Raw genomic sequence first — 21468 nt, 5'->3', positions numbered from 1 at the left:
GAGGAGGTTGCGCTATGCTGGGATTGGTTAAAGAAGTCAGGGAAGCCGTGTGTGCATCCTAGTGGGAAACAGCTCAGCTCTGGTCCCACTCCCTGAAATGGAGAAAATTTAAAATATTGTTGCACCATAGAGAGGACTCTCAGAAGGGATAATCTAAAAAACTATGCAGGCTTTTGAAAAAAATCTTTTCACAGAGACATTTAAACTAGTTCAGATTAATCTGCAATGCCAGATAATCATATCAGAATATCGCAAAACAAACCCCTAAAACACAACATTTACAAATCTGTCTAAAAGTATCCTTTAACACACGAATACAATAATCAGAAAACTAACAAACAATGCATAGATAAGTGATCTTGGTGTAGCTAGATAAAGTTTGTACATTCAGTCACCTTTTTATGCAGTAATAGACTTGTAGCTTTATCTCAGAGAGTCGTCCATCTGAGATGACAATTTGAGAGACACAATAACCAAAACTGGTAACAATATAGGAATACACCAGAATTCCTGAAAGATACTAAGGAGAAGCAAGGTCCTGCTGTGATTGGATATCCTGTAGGATGAAGGTTTCTGTTAAACCTTGTATGTGAGTATAAGATCTATTGCTGAGCACTAGCTGACCTTAAATGTTGTTCTGATGAATTAGTTACAGATCCATCAAAGATCAAAGCATTGAGTCCAAATGCAAGCAGATAAGTATATAACTGCATTAGGACATCTCAAGAACTCTGGCTTGTAATACTGACCATATGTGGAAACACCCAGGAGCGAAAGAGAGGACAAGTCTAGATCTCCGGTACAGATGCCACAGCATGCCATGCAGCTACATCACCACTGTTGAATGCAAGATTATCAAATAAAAGTTGTACCACTGTCCTATAGTAATGTACTTACCACACAATAGAAAGGTGGTCTGTTGATGCCCATGTTCTTGGAATGGTAGTGCTCTAAAAACAAATTATCACAGCAATTATCATCCAAGGTGTATCCTGCTTTTCTCATGAGCTTATTACAATAATACTGACAATGAGAAACTGACAGGCTGTTAACCTGCACTAAACACAATACACTGGGTTATAGTGTGGGTGAACAGGAGTAGAATAAGGTAACACTTACATAAAATTTGTCCAGTACTTTAGAAGTTATGGCCCCCGTAGATTGAATGCAGAGCAGCTTTGTACAGAAGGAAGAAACAAACAGCGCTCCTTTTATATGTTGCACATCTTGGCAAAACATTAACCTTTCTAATATACTTCATAAGAAAAGGTTATTTCCTTTTTATAGAAATCATCAAATGTCCAAGCTAAAGCACAAGCATGGACAAAGTGAGGGTGGGCTAGAACTCCTCTGTGCTTTCTGCTGCCTGATAGGACAGGAGAGAGCACAGAAAAGTACTATCAGACAGGAAAGTGCACAGAGAAGGCGTGCTAGCCCACCCTCACTTACTGGACTTTGTCCATGCCTGTGCTTCAGCCTGGATAAAGCCATGCATTTATAAATCATAAAAAGGAAATAAAATGTTCTTATGAAGTATATTATAAAGGTTTAAGGGGTATTTCAGCCTTAGACAGTTTATCCCCTATCCAAAGGATGAGGAATAAGATGTTTTATCGCGGGGGTCCGGCTGCTGGAACCCTCCGCTATCTCTGAGACAGAGACTTGATGTCACACCACGCCCCCTCTATTCATGTCTATGGGAGGGGGCATGACAGCCATGCCAGCGGCGGGACCCTCGTGATCAGACATCTTATCCCCTATCCTTTGGATAGAGGAGAAGATATCTAAGGCTGGAATAACCCTTTAATGTTTTGCCAAGATGTACCACAAATAACGTTTTTAATCTGGCAGTGCCCATTTAAGTATTAAGCAACATAATTATCTCATATTACATTTACTACAATACATTTTTATTTTTACAATTCACCATCCTATGCTTTATTAAAAAATTATGCATTTTCACAATGCAGTTAAGTTGCATTTCTTGATGCATTTTTTATTAGCCAAATCTATATTAATACATGCATACTGAATCAATGATTAGTCTGTATTTTCTAAAGCAATTAAGTTATGCGCTTTGAGCAGGGTTGGAAGGTATTCGCTTCAAATCATACACAGACTACTCTTATCATTGATTCATTTTGCAAGTCTGTGTACATTTTAAGCAATTAAAAAAGCATGAAAAATGTAAAAACAACTGCAATGTGAAAACACAGTCTTAAGCCATGTTCACACACTGAAGATGGATGATTTTCTAATACAAAAACAGCTAATAAAAAATCAGATATTTTTTGGGCTGCAAAATCTGGGCACAAAAGGACAGGCAATATTTTATATCATGTGTGAACCTAATTTCATACTGACTTCGAATTAACACAATGGCCAAATTTATCTCTCCCCCTGAAACCCAAACTGTCAAAATAATGCATATAATATGTTAGCGATCAAGAACGTGTATACATGTCCTTGTGCCATTAACAGTGTATGGCGCAGGCTCCTGACTCGAGACCATGCCATACTGGGTGGCCCTCAGCCGATTCTTGTAGCTGAGGGCCACCGTTAATAGCTGATAAGAGGTCTAGGAGAGGAGTACCCCATTAAAGGGGTACTCCGGCGCTTAGACATCTTATCCCCTATCCCTGCCGCTGGGGAACCCCGTGATCTTGCACGCAGCACCCCAGATAAAATCAGTCCCCAGAGCATGTTCGCTCCGGGTCTGATTACCGGCGACCATAGGGCCGGCGGCGAGTGACGGCACACTCCGCCCCTCATTGCAAGCCTATGGGAGGGGGCGTGACAGCTGTCACGCCCCCTCCCATAGGCTTGCATTGAGGGGTGGAGCGTGACGTCACACGGGGGTGGAGCGTGACGTCACACGGGGGTGGAGGCGTGACGTCACACGCCGCCGGCCCCGTGGTCGCCGGTAATCAGACCCGGAGCGAACATGCTCCGGGGACTGATTTTATCTGGGGTGCTGCGTGCAAGATCATGGGGTTCCCCAGCGGCAGGGATAGGGGATAAGATGTCTAAGCGTCGGAGTACCCCTTTAAAGGGGTACTCCTCTCCTAGACATCTTATCAGCTAGAGAACATGCTCCGGGGACCGATTTTAACTGGGGTATTGCATGCAAGATCACGGGGGTCCCCAGCGGCAGGACCCCAGCGATCAGGCATCTTATCCCCTATCTTTTGGATAGGGGATAAGATGTCTAAGCGCCGGAGTACCCCTTTAAGGGTAGGAAATCAGCTGTGGATTCTGCAGACACACAGGACCAAGGGCCACAGCCCTGAGTGTGCAGTAAGGTTTGGAGATCGGACAATGCGTCACAGTCACTAGAAGCAAAGAGATCATTCTATTCACTGACCTTGGCGCTGGGACCAACCTCCTAAACCTACTACATACACAAGGCTGCGGCCAGGTAGTCTGCTCGTAGCAGAATCCGTAGGGAATTTCCCACAGCCCGCAGCGTGAAATAAGCTGCATATGCTGTATGTGTAACCCTTCCCTTATATATCATGCTGGGGCAGCTGTAAAAAGCTGTGGGAAAACGCTGCAAAAAACAGTGGCAGTTTCTATTGTGATTTTTCTTTTGTCTCCGTTTCATGCTGCCTTAATACTAGGCTTTTGTACAGCTTTTTTGGCCTGATAAAATGCCCCAAAAAAGCTGTGTGATAACCTAGCATAAGGGCAGAATAAACCGCAACAGGGTCGCTTATTGCAAAGAACTATGATTTACTATGGAAAACTATGGGGGGGTATTACCTAAACCAACAAGGCCTCTGCAAAATTAAAGCAGCAATCTGATTGGTTGCTATGGGCAACTATTCCTTTGCACAGGTTTTGATAAATTTCCCCCTATGACATTTCAGAGGAATCACAAAAAAAATAAAAAATAAAATAAAAAGGCTAGAAATTGAGCCACCCCTGGCTTACTCATGCTTGAATGATACAACCCTCCATATACACAAATTGGGAAAGGCCTGTCAATTAAATAGAAGCAGAGAAGCCAAGTGGAACTGCCCAGGGGAATAGAAGTCTTGTTCCCAGCCAAGTTTCACAACTACAAATTCTGTGCAGCACTGCAGTGCTTGAGGCTATTATTCACATTGTGGAATCGAAGCACTGGCAAAACATGCCAGCGCTAGGACCGCTTGAAAATTTGCTGCCTCATAGACGACAATGCATTTCCATGCAGACTACACAAAAAGAACAGACTTGTCTATTCTTTCTGCTTATGCCGAAAGAATTTCCTCTGTGCTATGTGCACAAAAAATTTCCTGTGCTATGTGCACAGTACAGCTGAATCCCATTGAAATGCAGTGAATGTCCATGCAGAATTCTTCTGCGGAATTTCATATGGAAATGCCATCTATGTCTGGAACTGAGAACTTCTGTTTGTATCTGTGAAGAGAAAGGCTATTGGAAAGTGATCTTTACAGCATATGGACAAGGTCACAAGGGGTGCAAAGTTATCGTATGTCACGCTGCGGATGCGCCCGCCAATGGCAGTCAAAAAGGGATCGGTGTGTCAGCTCTTAGCAGCGGATTTCCTCATGTAGAAATCTGCTACTATGAGCGGATACACAAAGCTACCTGACTGCAGCTGGGAGCTAGCTCTGCGGTCTCTTTTTTGACTTACATCGGAAAATAAAAATAAAATAAGCTGCAGATGTGCCCTGTGTGACCCTGCCTTTAGGGTTCATTCACACATATACGGCACTGATATGCGATCTTACACATAGATAATCAAGTAATCAAATATTCTTATATATTGAACTGATGAGTGATGAGATTAAAACATAACATTTATTTATATGCTGATAAAAAAGCTCCAAACAGTGAGAAAATATATATAAAAAAAAGCAGATTTGTATGCGCCGCCATCATAGTGTCCATGCTGAACATAGATAAATTACAGCAGTCTTTTAATATAGGACCAACATCAGACTGTGGCATATATTGCTGGGCACACAGTAATATCATATAAGTCTGTATCTGTATATCAGAGTACACATATATTCAGAAATTCACATAAAGATATTGCAGCAACCTTATACAGTAATATTTGCAGTAGGTATCGGTGCAGATATGGTATTAAAAAGTCTCTCCTATGCGCATGCACCCAGAGGAGTCACTAGGCTAAAAGATCCGAGGCACGGACCCCGAAGGTAATGCCTCGGATCCTAGCTCCCCCTGCCACTAAAAAACATGATGCAGCTACAGGTCCCGGGCTCTTGGACGCGGCCCGACGCCTGGCCCCACCCCCACTGCCTACACTTTTGTTTTCTAATTACCTTCATAGGCGCGGGCCCTTAAAAAAACTTTGCAGGGTCAGACTGACCGGCCAGGGGCTGATGGGAGTGTACATGCACCGCGTAGGCACGCACGTCTCCTCCAAGCACCTGACCTGTTACAGCCTCTGACTCCGTGAGTAACACAAGGACTGCTGCAGCCTCCCACGCTTCACACCGCAGATTTCAGGAAAGATGAGGAGGACAAGGATCAGGGGATAACAGTTAGAAGGGAGGTGAGGGGTGTGTGTGCAATGCAATGCTGAGTAGACCGGGGTGGGGTAGGAGTGAGATAAGGAGGAGGACGAGGTCCGGGGGGAGGGGACACCATCCTCTGCAGGCCCCAAGAAGATTTTTAATAGGGGCAGGCATCTATAAAAATCATAATCATGGCAGGGTTGGAGAGGTCAGGGACTGCTAGGAGCAGACGTGCACCATGCAGGCACGCACGTAGCTCCAAGCCCCTGATGTGTCCCTGTCTCCGACATCTCTGGACCCCAGTGCACAGTAGCAGCTTCAGCCTCTGCCACCTCACGGCAACCACTGACCCCCTGCTGACCCTCGGCACATGCTGATCTCCTGGGAATCCCCGGCCATAAGATGGAGACTTCCCCAGATCACTGCTGGTGCTGCCCTTTACAGGTGACAGCCTTTGGCTGTCCAGGCATGCTGGGATTTGTAGTTTTGCAACAGCTGGAGACACCCTGGTTAGGAAGCAGTGATCTATGTTCTATCTATCTATGTATCTCAGTGTTTCCCAACCAGGATGCATCCAGCTGTAGCCTTCAGCTGTCCGGGCATGCTGGGAGTTGTAGTTTTGTAACATTTGGAGGCACCTTGTTGGGAAACAGTGATCTATGTCTTATTTATTTATCTATCTATGTCAGTGTTTCCCAAGTGGGATGCCTCTAGCTGCTGCAAAATTACAACTCCCAGCATGTTTGTAGCGACAGATTGCTGCTATGAGTAGACAACGCAGAACACATGGGCACAGCAGGAGGCTCACTCTAGGGACGGCCATCAGCGCATCTGCAGCGTCAGATATGCTGCAAATGCGCTACTTGTGACCCTACCCATATAAGACATGCTGAGAGATGTAGTTTTGCAACAGCTGGAGGCACCCTGGTTTGATAACACTGCTATACAGTATATATGTCTATTTACAGGGTAAATAATGTAATTGTACACAGTGGTGGACATGTATCATTTCCAGTGTATAATAGAAGTTTTTTACCCCTCTGCCTGTTGTCTAAATTTGGCACAGCTGCGTTAAATTTATCATTCTTGTGCAGCTACTTTCTTGAATTGCGTTTAAATTTAGAATTCTCCTCAGAGCATAAACTTACACCGCAGCTCTATTTAGTAGGAGCTTTGTCTGCAGCGTATCTGCACCTAAACAGTACATAATGAAGAAAAAAAAAATCTAAAACTAATAATGAGGACACAATTAGAGTTTTAATCTCACAATAATACCACTTTTTGCACCCAATTATAACACATCAATTATACCAATGTCCTTATTCTTCATTTAACATCTTTGACACCCCTGTGCAAATCACCTCAAATGTACATGGTGCACTGTACCTTATGGGCCTTGTTGTGCGCCCGCAGAGCACTTTGCGCCCACATATGTGGTATCTCCGTACTCTGGCTAAATTGTGTCCCAAAAAATGTGGATCTTTTTTTCCCCATTTACCTCTTGTGAAAATGTAAAGTATGCGGCAAAACCTGCATGTCAATGTAAATAATTGTATTTTTATACACTAACATACTACTCCAACTGTTCCTTTTCATAATGTGTAAAGGGAGAAAAAGCCCCCCAAAATCTGTAAGGCAATTTCTCCCGAGTACGGCGATACCCCATATGTGACCCTAAAATGTTGCCTTGAAATACGACAGGGCTCCAAAGTGAGAGACCGCCATGCGCATTTGAGGCCTAAATTAGGTTTTTGCATAGGGGTGGACATAGGGGTATTCTATGCCAGTGTTTCCCAAACAGGGTGCCTCCAGCTGTTGCAAAACTCCCAACATGCCTGGACAGTCAATGGCTGTCCGGCAATACTGGGAATTGTTGTTTTGCAACAGCTGGAGGCTCCATTTTGGAAACAGTGCCGTACCAGACGTTCATATTTATTGGGGAGGGGGGCTGTGTAGCGGTATGTGTATATATAGTGTTTTTTACTTATTTTATTTAAGTGTAGTGTAGTGTTTTTAGGGTACAGTCACACGGGCGGGGGTTGACAGCGAGTTTGCTGCATCTCAATCTTGCAGCACTCCCTGTAAACCTCTGCCCATGTGAGTGTACCCTGTCCATTCACAATGGGGGGGGGGGCAAACATCCAGCTGTTGCAAAACTACAACTCCGAGCATGCCCTTTGGCTGTCCATGCATGCTGGGAGTTGTAGTTTTGCAACAGCTGGAGGCACACTGGTTGCAAAACACTTGAAAGTTTGGGGAAAGTTTGGGAAAAAGAGTTAGGAAATGAAGAATGTTTCCCAACTAGTGTGCCTCCAGCTGTTGCAAAACTATAATTCCCAGCATGGCCAGACATGCTGGAAGTTGTATTTCGGCAATATCTGAAGGGTCAGATGTTGACAAACTACAACTCCCAGCATGCTTGGGCAGTCTGGGCATGCAGGGAGTTGTAGTTTTGCAACAGCTGGAGGTCCACAGTTTGTAGACCACTGTATAATGGTCTCCAATCTGTGGTCTTCCAGATGTTACAGAACTACAACTCCCAGCATGCCTCGACAGAGTGGGCATGCTGAGATTGGTAATTTTGGAACATCTGGAAGAGCACAGATTGGAGACCATTATATAGTGGTCTCCAAACTGTGGCCCTCCAGATGTTGCAAAACTACAACTCCCAGCATGCCCAGAAAGCCAAAGGCTGTCTGGGCATGCTGGGAGTTGCAGTTTTGAAACTCCCAGAGGCAGCAGTGAGATCGCTTTACGGCGATCTCACTGCTGCCAATGAAGATGCCGCCCTGCTGCTGCAAACTCACCACCGGGGACGCACCATCTCCAGGACCGCGTGAGGACGCCGCTCGCACCGGGACCGCTCGGGACACCGCATGGCCGGGTAAGTGACGCCGGGGGACGGGTAAGGGACACTTAGCAGAGCGGTGTGCGTCCCGATCCCCGTGATCAGGACTCACACACCGCGCTGCTAAGTATTCTCATAGCGAAACGCTGCTATCAGCTAGTCAGATTTGACTAGCTGATAGCAGCGATCGCTGGGGGGGGTGGGACGAAACCCCCCGTGGTCACATGGTAAGATGGCTGGATATGTAAAATGTATTAAATTGTTGGATCATAAAATAACAATACCAATATACAAGTGATCTAGTGAATAACTGAACTGGAAACAAATATTGTATATGCAAATTATTTTAAAAGTGCTTTGGAATAACCAAGGAGTAAAAAGCAATATAAAGCAAACCAAATGAGGAATTGAGATAGGAAAGTTAAAACATTCTGGTGGTTCCTTAGTAGTACTTTTCTTCAGAAATAGAAAGGATTGCTACATGAAGTTGGCTTATATTTGCTGGGAAAAAGACGCACTTGCGTCAAAATTTTTGGTGCAAAGGAAAAGAACGCAGGTAATAAATCCATGTGTACTATAGATGTCACTCCAAGGTACCCTGATTCAGCCACATCTGGAGGATATGCTCTACCAAAACTTGCGCAAAAAAATGGGCTTGCGCAAAATTTTGCGCAAAAAAAATACACACAAAACAGGGGTAACATCTTTGATACATGTCCCCCAGTGATCCCACCGGCAGAACAGTGAATGCAGCTCTGGACTAACTCAGGATCAGGAGAAACATCTGTTCTACTGCAGAGCTGTACTCACTATTCTGCTGGTGAGGTCACTGTGTACATACATTACATTATTTATCCTGTACTGATCCTGAGTTATATCCTATATTATACTCCAAAGCTGTACTCGCTACTCTGCTGGTGAGGTCACTATGTACATACATTAAAAAAATCTTCTAGGGTCATGCAACATTGAGTGGCCACACCCCTTGTCCCTCCTTTTTGTGGCTCCACCCTCAACCACGCCCCCCTGGCCCGTGCCCCGGATCTTTTGAAGACCTAGCAACGCCCCTGACCCATAGTATTCTGCATATCAGCTGCCATAGACACTAGCAGATTTATATATTGCACTGTAGAGAAGAGACTTAACTTCTGCTATCTTCACAGTTTAGGTCTTATAGCAGCATATATTATACACAGTTATTATTGCACAGTCCTTGTGATTAAGTGTAACAGTTGTCAAGTGACATATATTCCGTAGGCATCACATATACTCTTGCATCGGTATCACAATTTTCGTGAGAGCATTATTTATATATGTGTGCAATGTGCATTGAGGTGCTGCAGGTGGATATAGAGAAAAACCTGTGTTCCCGGGCTTGCTTCAATTGTAGTCCGAAATGCCGTTATGGCTATTCAGATCCTCTAGTGTTGCGATTAGACGCGTTTCCCTCTCTTCGGTTCATCAGGAATCATGATGTATCCACACTTCGATACTCTTGTATAGCTGCTGTGAAGTGTATTGCGGACATGACATTGATGGCAGCCATGTAACGAGCTACTGTGAGAGCTGCACCTATACATACTAGCCCATCTCCTTTTTTTTTTACCTGCACTCAATAGCCGCGCTTTACATCTGACGTATTTCCGGTAACACACCGGGACTATACGTGAGATGCATTGCATACTTGCGGCCATGAACAACCAGATCACGGGGTCTAGTGATGTGTTTATCCACGCTTCGTATGGTTGTCTGGCAATGGAAGATGTTTGCGTATCAAGGTATCTGTATATAAGATAGAAGCACTGGGGTATCTGTGTGAGTGAACGGAGGCTCCTCTCTGTCTCCAATAGTAACCAGCAGAAGAAATAAATCACACTTGACAACTAGGTGTGCTTTTCTTAATGCTTTAGCAATTACACTTCTTAGTACAAAAAAGGAGAAATCTCCACTTTTTAGAAGATACAAAAATTATTTCACCCACAGTGCTCACTAATAACACCCGACAGTCCTGGATCAGCAACCGGTATAACTTCACCCTTCCACGGGCATGACGGAGCTGACCTTCTTCTCACGAGGGGGTAGACAGGTGAGTGTTTGCCGGACACTTCCGACGTTTCGGAGGACACGCCCCCCTTTCTCAAGTTGAAGCGTAATTGAAGTGTAAATGAAGTGTAACTGCTAAAACATTAAGAAACGCACACCTAGTTGTCAAGTGTGATTTACTTCTGCTGGTTATCAAGGTATCTGCTCTGCATAGGTAAATACGCGTAGTGTTATATCTACACCCACGATCATGGTCTTTTATTTCTAAATAATATCACAGAGAATATATATATTAATGATTCTAATATTAAATGAGTATGGATGTTATGGCCACTAGAGATGAGCAAACTTACAGTAAATTCGATTCGTCACGATCTTCTCGGCTCGGCAGTTGATGACTTTTCCTGCATAAATTAATTCAGCTTTCAGGTGCTCCGGTGGGCTGGAAAAGGTGGATACAGTCCTAGGAGACTCTTTCCTAGGAATGTATCCACCTTTTCCAGCCCACCAGAGCACCTGAAAGCTGAACTAATTTACGCAGGATAAGTCATCAACTGCCGAGCCGAGAAGTCCGTGACGAATCGAATTTACTGTAAGTTCGCTCATCTCTAATGATGACTACAGCCAATACTATAAAGCCCAATACTATAAAGTACAGTATGATGCCGTAATGTAGATGGTATTACTAAACTTGCAGAAGCTAAGAAGAAAACGATCACTGCACTCACCACTGTGAATATATAAAGGCTTCTTTATTCCAATCTTTAGGATGCAAAACGGTGAAACATGGATCTGCGGGGAGCGAGAGACGCCGGTCCCAGTGCGGGAGGCGTACCACAAGACGACTTGTTTCACGTCATAGATGACGCTTCTTCCGGTCAGGTATGTCTATCTACAGCACCACAGATACTTCTATACAGGGGAGGTTAAAAACAATATTAAATAGAACATAAAGTATCGTGATTAAAACAGTAATCCTATATGACTAAACATATATTCTGGACTACAGGCGGTAGATACAATAGCGATTTCATAAAAAAGATGAAAGGTCATTTTTCTCGTTTAACCCAATCGGGCCGAGAGCAGATAGACAAGCTATCCAAAATGCTTCCCTTCTAAGTAGGTGTATATGCTTATCTTCACCCGGCGGAACACACTCTATGCGTTCGACACCGGCAAAACGCAATCCTTCTCAGCTATTACCATGCATCTTGTTCATGTGTGACATGAAGCTGGGGGGTACCCTTGCCAATGCGGAGCGAATAGAGGTGCTCCCGGAACCGGGTACATCATTTCCTCTTGGTTTTTCGTATGTAAAAAAAATTGCATGTACATAGAATTGCATATACTACATAACTAGACTGACATGTAATAAGTTGGTTTACCATGATGCTCTCACCTCCTAGAAAAAAATTCCTCTTTGCTATGTTGTATTTGCAATATTTACAATTTTTGCAAGGGTAATTACCCCTAGGTGTAGCACTGGCCAGCCAATTCTCAACTTTCGTTTGAGTTTTTTTATTTTTTTATTAATTCGCCAATGGTTTTAGTGCGGCAAAAGGTGACAATTGGTCTTTCTTCTGCGAAGCCCTTCAATTCTGGGTCACGCTCCAGAATGAACCAATTGTTATAGAAGCTTCATCAATTCATCTAGTTGGTGAGCAAAGACCTTGGGGTCATTGTTGACCCTCTTCAGTCTTAACATTTGACTGTATGGAATATTATCCTTAACGCTTCTTAGATGAGAACTCTCGTAGTGAAGCAACAAGTTTTTGGCTATACTTTTACGGAAACCAGATGTTACAAGGTTATTGTTAATTATTTCCATCTTCACATCTAGAAATTCAAGCATTTTATCACCAAATACCGTATATACTCGAGTATAAGCCGACCCGAGTATAAGCCGAGGCCCCTAATTTCAACCCAAAATCCCAGGAAAAGTTATTGACTCGAGTATAAGCCTAGGGTGGGAAATACATCATCCCCCCCGTCATCATCCAGACCCCCGTCATTAACATCCTCATCATCATCACCGCCTGTCATCATCCAGACCCTCATCATCATCACCTGTCATCATCCCCTTGTCATCATCCCACACACCCCCTTCATCATCCCCTTGTCATCATCCCCACCCCCCTTCATCATCCCCTTGTCATCATCCCCCACCCCCCTTCATCATCCCCTTGTCATCATCCCCACCCCTCCTCATCATCCCCTTGTCATCATCCCACACCCCTTCTTCATCATCTTCTTGTCATCATCCACCCTCAGTGGTCTTCAACCTGCGGACCTCCAGAGGTTTCAAAACTACAACTCCCAGCAAGCCCGGGCAGCCATCGGCTGTCCGGGCTTGCTGGAAGTTGTAGTTTTGAAACCTCTGGAGGTCCGCAGGTTGAAGACCACTGCGGCCTTCGACATCATCCAGCCCCCTCTCACCCCCTTTAGTTCTGTACAGTACTTGCCTCCGCTCGGCGCTGGTCCGGTGCTGCAGGACTGTCCGGTGAGGAGGTCGTCCGGTGGGATAGTGGTTCCGGGCTGCTATCTTCACCGGGGGCGCCTCTTCTCCGCGCTTCGGGCCCAGAATAGAGGCGTTGCCTTGACGATGACGCAGAAGTACGTTGGTAATGAACGTACCTCTGCGTCGTCGTCAAGGCAACGTGACTATTCTGGGGCCGGGCCCGAAGCGCTTAGAAGAGGCCTCCCCGGTGAAGATAGCAGCCCGGAACCACTATCCCACCGGACGACCTCCTCACCGGACAGTCCTGCAGCACCGGTCAGCGCCGAGCGGAGGCGAGTACTGTACAGAACTAAAGGGGGTGAGAGGGGGCTGGATGATGTCGAAGGCCGCAGTGGTCTTCAACCTGCGGACCTTCAGAGGTTTCAAAACTACAACTCCCAGCAAGTCCGGACAGCCGATGGCTGCCCGGGCTTGCTGGGAGTTGTAGTTTTTAAACCTCTGGAGGTCCGCAGGTTGAAGACCACTGCGGGTGGGGAGTTCACTCGAGTATAAGCCGAGGGGGGTGTTTTCAGCACGAAAAATCGTGCTGAAAAACTCGGCTTATACTCGAGTATATACGGTATGCTTGTAAACAGCATGTTCATTGAGGTATTGTACAAAACTATTAAATGTTTTCTGCGTGCCCTCCCATACTATCAAAATATCATCTACATAACGTAGATAATATTTAATAGATCTAATATAGGGATTATTTAATCCCTTAAGGACCGGGGGGTTTTCCGTTTTTGCATTTTCGTTTTTTGCTCCTTGCCTTTAAAAAAATCATAACTTTCAATTTTGCACCTAAAAATCCATATTATGGCTTATTTTTTGCGCCACCAATTCTACTTTGTAATGATAGTCATTGTGCCCAAAAATCTACGGTGAAACGATAAAAAAAATCATTGTGAGACAAAATTGAAAAAAAAAAAACGCCATTTTGTAATGGGGGGCTTCTGTTTCTACGTAGTACATTTTTCGGTAAAAATGACACCTGATATTTATTCTGTAGGTCCATACGGTTAAAATGATACCCTACTTGTATAGGTTTGATTTTGTCGTACTTCTGGAAAAAATCATAACTTCATGCAGGAAAATGAATACGTTTAAAATGGTCATTTCTGACCCCTATTACTTTTTTATTTTTCCCGTGTATGGGGCGGTATGAGGGCTCATTTTTTTTGCACCGTGATCTGAAGTTTTTAACGGTACCATTTTTGCATTGATAGGACTTATTGATCGCTTTTTATTCATTTTTTCATGATATAAAAAGTGACCAAAAATGCACTATTTTGGAATTTGGAATTTTTTTGCGCGCACGCCATTGACCGTGCGGTTTAATTAACGATATATTTTTATAATTCGGACATTTCCGCACGCGGCGATACCATATATGTTTATTTTTATTTACACTTTTTATTTATTTTTTTATGGGAAAAGGGGGGCGATTCAAACTTTTAATAGGGGAGGTGTTAAATGATGTTTGTTCACTTTTTTTTCCACTTTTTTTTTGCAGTGTTATAGCTCCCATAGGGACCTATAACACTGCACACACTGATCTTTATCATTGATCACTGGTTTCTCATAGGAAACCAGTGATCGATGATTCTGCCGCTTGACTGCTCATGCCTGGATCTCAGGCACTGAGCAGGCATTCGGCGATCGGACAGCGAGGAGGCAGGTAGGGGCCCTCCCGCTGTCCTGTAAGCTGTTCGGGATGCCGCCGCGGCTATCCCGAACAGCCCACTGAGCTAACCGGCATGGTTTCAGTTTCACTTTAGACGTCTAAAGGGTTAATGCCGCGCGCTATTAGCCACGGGTCCCGGCCGTTGTTTGAGGCCAGGCCCGACCCGCTATGAGGCGGGGCCACGCATTATAGATCGGGAGTGGACACATGACGTTCCAGTACATCATGTGTCCTTAAGGGGTTTAAGAAAAAATGTATGTATGTCTGTTCAAAAACAGTCCAAAAATTTTTTGCGTAAGTACATGATACAGGCGTGCTCATGGTCGTGCCATGGGCTTGCCTGTACCATTGTCAATCATGGATTAACACATTGTTTTTCAATACAAAATCCAAGGCATCACAAATAAAAGAAAGAAAGGCAGGTGGTTTTTGTAAATTGTGCAAAAAAGACAGTGTAGCCTGTACACCCGCATCGTGAGGAATGAGAGTGTACAGGCTTTCCACGTGCACCGATACTAAATGGTAAGAGTCTTGCCAGTGGAAACCTTCAAAAGCTGTGAGGAGCTCTCCTGCATCTTTTAAAAGCATGGGTATCCCCTTCAACAGTGGGGATAGTAACCATTCTATATAACTAGATAATGGTTCGGTAATAGACTGGACACCTGCAACAATGGGACGCCCTGTGGGTGCAGTGGTGGATTTGTGCACCTTGGGGAGCATACACCACTTTGGGGGTTTAGGATTTTTCGGGAGTAGCCTATTTGCTGTGGTGTCTGTGAGGATACCATTCTCTACTTGTCTCCTGAGCAAAGACTGCAAGGCCTCCATAATCTTAGCAGAGGGGTTATTTTTTAATTTGATATATGTATTTACATCATTGAGTTGCCTATATACCTCTTTATTATAGGCCTCCGTGCTCCAAACCACCACTGCCCCTCCTTTATCTGCTTTTGTGTAGATTATCTTGTTGTCCGAGCCATTTTAAGATTTCCCGTTCTTTTCTAGTTATATTGTGGGTTACTGCGGGATAGATTAGAGCGCAGGTGTCCCTCAATACTGCCTCCTGGAAGAGGTCTATTGACCCACCTGGGGCAATAGGTGGGCAAAAGGTGGATTGATTGCCCCCTGTAAATCTGGCTGGGGGATTTCACTCTTGTCCTGGCCAGTAATATTGCTTTCATACTCAAACATTAACTCATGTAATATATCAATACATTTATTCTCCTCCTCACTAAATTCCCTTACTATTCTTAAACCCAATTGATCAACATTGTATTGGATCTCTCCTTCCAAAGGTTTTTTACTGCTCTTTATTTTCTAAACCTGAAAATAAAATAATTTTTTAAGGTTAATTTTTCCAAGGGCTTTATATAGGTCCACTTCAAAAGGTTCTCTACGGAATTGTTCATTAATCCCAAAGTTTAATCCCTTTGAGTACGGTGAGACAGTCACTGTCCAAGTCCACATCAGTTAGATTTATAACATTAGTGGGATATTCCTTCAGCTGCGCCGGTGACTTCCTTTCTCTTCTTCTGAACTGTTCTCTTGTCGAGTCTTCCTCCTTCTCCCCCGACTTCCTTTCTCTTCTTCTGAACTGTTCTCTTGTCGAGTCTTCCTCCTTCTCCCCCAACGGGTTCGTCTAAAGGGACCCTCTGGGCAGATGGTATATTAGTTGAAACATTCTGCATTGAAACATTCTGTGGTCTTTCATGGGAGGTAGTTTGTTGATCACCTGAGTAGCTGGAGTCGGATTCTGTTGTAAGGAAGTCACTAGTTCTCTTTTTAGAATATTTAGGATTGGATTGCGGTTTTTGTTGCGGTTTTTGATGCGACTTGTTTGTTTGTAGGGACGCTGAGTTTTTATTTATTTTTTCCAGATGAAGATTTGGCCAGATTCAAAATCTTTCTTATCCCTTATGTATTTATCACGTTTGGTTTCCTTTATCTCAATCTGTAAAAGTGTTAATTTCTGTTCCATATTCTTAACAAAAGTAGTATAGTTATCATCCGAGATTCTTTTCCTCAATTCCACCTTTGCTTTGCATAACTCATTAGTGGTGCATTCGTATTCACACTGATTATTAGCCAGAACCAGTTTTTGCAGCCTAATGGAGTGGTCTAAATATGCTTCATTCCATGCCGCTATGAAGTCCTTGTCCTCTACGAACTGAGACGGGGGCTTATAAGTCCTTAAACCCTGTGGGACTCTTTTGCATTCATCGTAAACGGTGAGGGATTTAACCGTCCAGTAAAGCCGCACCTCTCGCTCTGCTAGTGTGTGAATGCGGTACTGCAGATTTTTTGTGCTCAAAAGTGTCAGTTCATCTTAAAATCCTAAACCCCCAAAGTAGTATGTGCTCCCCAAGGTGCACAAATCCACCACTGCCCCCACAGGACGTCCCATTGTTGCAGGTGTCCAGTCTATTACCGAACCATTATCTAGTTATATAGAATGGTTACTATCCCCACTGTTGAAGGGGATACCCACGCTTTTAAAAGATGCAAGAGAGCTTCTCACAGCTTCTGAAGGTTTACACAGGCAAGACTCTTACCATTTAGTATCGGTGGACGTGGAAAGCCTGTACACTCTCATTCCTCACGATGCGGGTGTACAGGCTACACTGTCTTTTTTGCACAATTTACAAAAACCACCTGCCTTTCTTTCTTTTATTTGTGATGCCTTGGATTTTGTATTGAAAAACAATGTGTTCATCCATGATGGACAATGGTACAGGCAAGCCCATGGCACAGCCATGGGTACGCCTGTATCATGTACTTACGCAAAAAAAATTTGACTGCTTTTGAACAGACATACATTTTTTCTTTAAATAATCCCTATATTAGATCTATTAAATATTATCTACGTTATGTAGATGATATTTTGATAGTATGGGAGGGCACGCAGCAAACATTTGATAGTTTTGTACAATACCTCAATGAGGTGAACACCATGAACATGCTGTTTACAAGCATATTTGGTGATAAAATGCTTTAATTTCTAGATGTGAAGATGGAAATAATTAACAATAACCTTGTAACATCTGGTTTCCATAAAAGTATAGCCAAAAACTTGTTGCTTCACTACGAGAGTTCTCATCTAAGAAGCGTTAAGGATAATATTCCATACAGTCAAATGTTAAGACTGAAGAGGGTCAACAGTGACCCCGAGGTCTTTGCTCACCAACTAGATGAATTGATGAATTGTGTACAAGATTACACGAGAGAGGCTACCCTGTTGAAATAATAAGGAAAGCAAAAACTAAAGTAGAAAATACATTCAGAGATTATCTCCTAAAAAAAACAAAATCTAAAAGAGAAACCAACCGATGCGTTTTTTCTTTTGCGAACACGCCCATGAATGAAATCATAAAAAGAAGCTTCTATAACAATTTGTTCATTCTGGAGCATGACCCCGAATTGAAGTGCTTCGCAGAAGAAAGACCAATTGTCACCTTTTGCCGCACTAAAACCATTGGCGAATTAATAAAAAAATAAAAAACTCAAAAGAAAGTTGAGAATTGGCTGGCCAGTGCTACACCTAGGGGTAATTACCCTTGCAAAAATTGTAAATATTGCAAATACAACCTAGCAAAGAGGAATTTTTTTCTAGGAGGTGAGAGCATCATGGTAAACCAACTTATTACATGTCAGTCTAGTTATGTAGTATATGCAATTCTATGTACATGCAATTTTTTTACATACGAAAAACCAAGAGGAAATTATGTACCCGGTTCCGGGAGCACCTCTATTCGCTCCGCACTGGCAAGGGTACCCCCCCCCCCCCCCCCCCCGCTTCATGTCACACATGAGCAAGATGCATGGTAATAGCTGAGAAGGATTGCGTTTTGCCGGTGTCGAACGCATAGAGTGTGTACAGCCGGGTGAAGATAAGCATATACACCTACTTAGAAGGGAGGCATTTTGGATAGCTTGTCTATCTGCTCTCGGCCCGATTGAGTTAAACGAGAGAAATGACCTTTCATCTTTTTATGAAATCGCTATTGTATCTACCGCCTGTAGTCCAGAATATATGTTTAGTCATATAGGATTACTGTTTTAATCACGATACTTTATGTTCTATTTAATATTGTTTTTAACCTCACCTGTATAGAAGTATTTGTGGTGCTGTAGATCGACGTACCTGACCGGAAGAAGCGTCATCTATGACGTGAAACTAGTCGTCTTGTGGTACGCCTCCCGCACTGAGAGCGGCGTCTCTCGCTCCCCGCAGATCCATGTTTCACCGTTTTGCATCATAAAGAATGGAATAAAGAAGCCTTTATATATTCACAGTGGTGAGTGCAGTGATCGTTTTCTTCTTAAGTTCTGCAAGTTTATTGAATGGACATTTATTTGCACATTCCGATACACTAGCACCTCCGCTTATCAGGACTATCGGTTATTGTACTACATTGTTTCCACAGCACTACTATGACAACAGAATTAGTCAACGGTATCGTGGTTACTGCAGTGCCTGATTGCCGTATCTCCACATTGATTGTAGATGGTATTAATATTCGCCTTAAACAGCAGCCAAGACGCATCAGTACAACAAACATTACCATATCTGAGGCCATAGAAACTGATTTTAATTTCCAATGTGTATATTGCGGTCATATAAAGCATGAATACCAGATAAAAGCATTTAAACCCAGTGGTTTGATGGATTGTAATTTATATGTCCTCTGCCTCTCTCTCGAGAAGTTTATCGCATTTTCCTCCCCTACTGGGTGGCTTAACCACCTCAATTATTTGTGCTTTAAGATCCCTGCAATTACTATCATGATACCTTTAAAAATGTAAGGACGAGGGGCGTGGCCTGCATGGCGAGCTTAGCGGTCGCACATTCCTGTGCTCCCGCTGACCCAGCTCTTCTCATCCTGATCAAAATCACCCTGACCCGGTCCCGACTCACCTGGGGGCCCTGGTGTCATTGCAGAGTCCCTGCTGAGCCTTCCAGTGCTGACTGCGGGGGCTGGAGGCGTCCGGGATAGCAGTTCTCTGCTGGGACAGGGCAGCGCAGCAGGTGAACTAAGGCCGGCTGAAGCGGATGGCCCGGAGACAAGGGGGAGATGCTGTCTGGCTGTGGATTCAGGTGGTGAAGGTGTGGAGGGCTGGGAGCTGTAGCAGGGGTGCCGTGGAAGCTGCTGCAAGTTCTCTCTGGGGGGGAAATCGAGGCTGAGGAGCAGCTGCCATTACTGGGCCGTTCGTGGGCGGGGCCTCTAGTTGCCAGGGGGACACCAGCGCCCAGGCAGTGTTGAGACGTCTGCAGTGGCTGGGGACTGTCTAAAGGCTGCCTAACAAGACCCTGGGCTCTCTTGGGACCCGAGGGTGTGACTGTAGCTGGTTAAAAAGGGCTACAGCAAGATCTACAGGGCTACGCTGCCTGATGTGAGACTGGTTCCCCTGTTATTTTGACTTACTTTGTGAGATTCTGCTGCGGCCTCCCCTGCTCCTCCAACAGTTCTGAGGTGCTGTAGCTGATAACACTGGAGAGGCAGCTGCGCCGTCCTTGACCTACAGCTCCATATTATCCTCCTCCTCCTCCCCCTGGAAGCTACCTAGGTCTGCTCCCTGCTGGTGGTGAAGCGTGGTTAGCTTGCTGGACTTTGTGGTGCTTAAGGTGCGGCAGACGATGGGGGGGTCCGACAGGGCGTAACTAGATGATTAATCCTGCGGCTGAAGCTGTGAGACATTCCACTGAGGATGAAGCCTCCTCTGATGAGGGGCCTCCTCCTGACTATGCGTTCTAGCCGTGATACTGGTGCTCCTACTCTAATTGCCGCTAAGGTCTCTGCTCAGGCCCTCAGCCAGTTTGCCCGTCCTGCGGAGGCAGAGCTTGGATTGTCTCCTGTTCCTTCCCCACCTATGTTTTCCCACTCTCCTGTTTCTATGGGTTGTGAGTCTCCTCATCATTCTCCCTGCCCCGGGGACTCTGTGAACCAGTAGTTTACACAATTGCTTGCAGCGTTCACCTCTTGCCAAACCCTGATTGTTTCCAAAGTTGATGAGCTCCGACAAGACTTTGTAATACTCCGGCACGAGACACACAAGCTCAGAGAGCGTACGGGGGAGGTGGAGCGCCGGGTTTCCACTCTGGAAGATACTCTGCAACCGATCACTGCGCAGCTGTCCTCCATGCAGAGGCAAATTAAAACTGTGTTGGACAGAGCTGATGATCTTGTAAATAGGCAGCTAAGGTGCAATAATATCTGCCTGGTGGGCCTCCCAGAAAAGAGTGGAAGGAGCGGATCCTGGGGCCTTCCTTGAGAAGTGGCTGAAAGAAGTACTTCCTCCGGATACCTTCTCACCTTATTTTACAGTGGAAAGAGCGCACCGGGTTCCTGCTCGGCCAGCACCACCCCCCCCCCCCCCAAGGGGCTCCTCCGTGACCATTCCTGGCCAGACTTCTTCACTATAGAGATAGAGACTCTAACCTTCGGGCTGTTAGTCTTAAAGGGGAAGTTCGTGTTAATGACAGCCGGGTGGCCTTCTATCCAGACTTCTCTGTGGAACTGTGCAAACAGAGGACTAAGTTTACCGAAGTTAGTCTTCGCCTGCGTACCAAAGGCTACCGTTATGCTATGCCGTTTCCAGTAGTGGGTAGTGGATGGGAGATTGAAGGCTTGGTCCGCACTCCCTCTCTCCCTGGCTAGAGAAAGGGAGGAAGGCGCCTCATGTGCGGGATCAGTAGATCTTGCAGGTGGGGGTAGGGGACGGTAATTCCCAAGCCGCTTACCAAAGTTGGTTGTGCGCCCACACACAACAAGGTTAAGAGCAGAAGAGATATGGAAGAAGGTCCACTGCAGCCCTCCTGGCCAAGAGTAAAATCAAAACCGAATGACCAGGGAGTCAGGAGTTTGGCGCAGAGAGGAACCATCAGGCAGCCAAGTAAAATCAATGG

The 21468-nt window shown here is 44.7% G+C and overlaps 1 protein-coding gene across 5 annotated transcripts in view; it reads right to left on the bottom strand.

The window, feature by feature from the left end:
• The window catches only part of PGAP1 (post-GPI attachment to proteins inositol deacylase 1), a 1221194-nt gene that overhangs the window by 995161 nt on the left and 204565 nt on the right, over window positions 1-21468 (bottom strand). For all 5 annotated transcript variants that reach the window (XM_056536018.1, XM_056536017.1, XM_056536020.1 and 2 more), the window contains exon 6: window positions 898-950. In XM_056536018.1, the coding sequence (XP_056391993.1) occupies window positions 898-950 (53 nt within the window). The remainder of the gene's footprint in view (window positions 1-897; window positions 951-21468) is intronic.

This window comes from Hyla sarda, chromosome 8, assembly GCF_029499605.1.
Source record: "Hyla sarda isolate aHylSar1 chromosome 8, aHylSar1.hap1, whole genome shotgun sequence".
NCBI lineage: Eukaryota > Metazoa > Chordata > Amphibia > Anura > Hylidae > Hyla > Hyla sarda.
The sequence above is the reverse complement of the archived record's forward strand: the minus strand, read 5'-3'. Positions and strand labels throughout refer to the sequence as shown.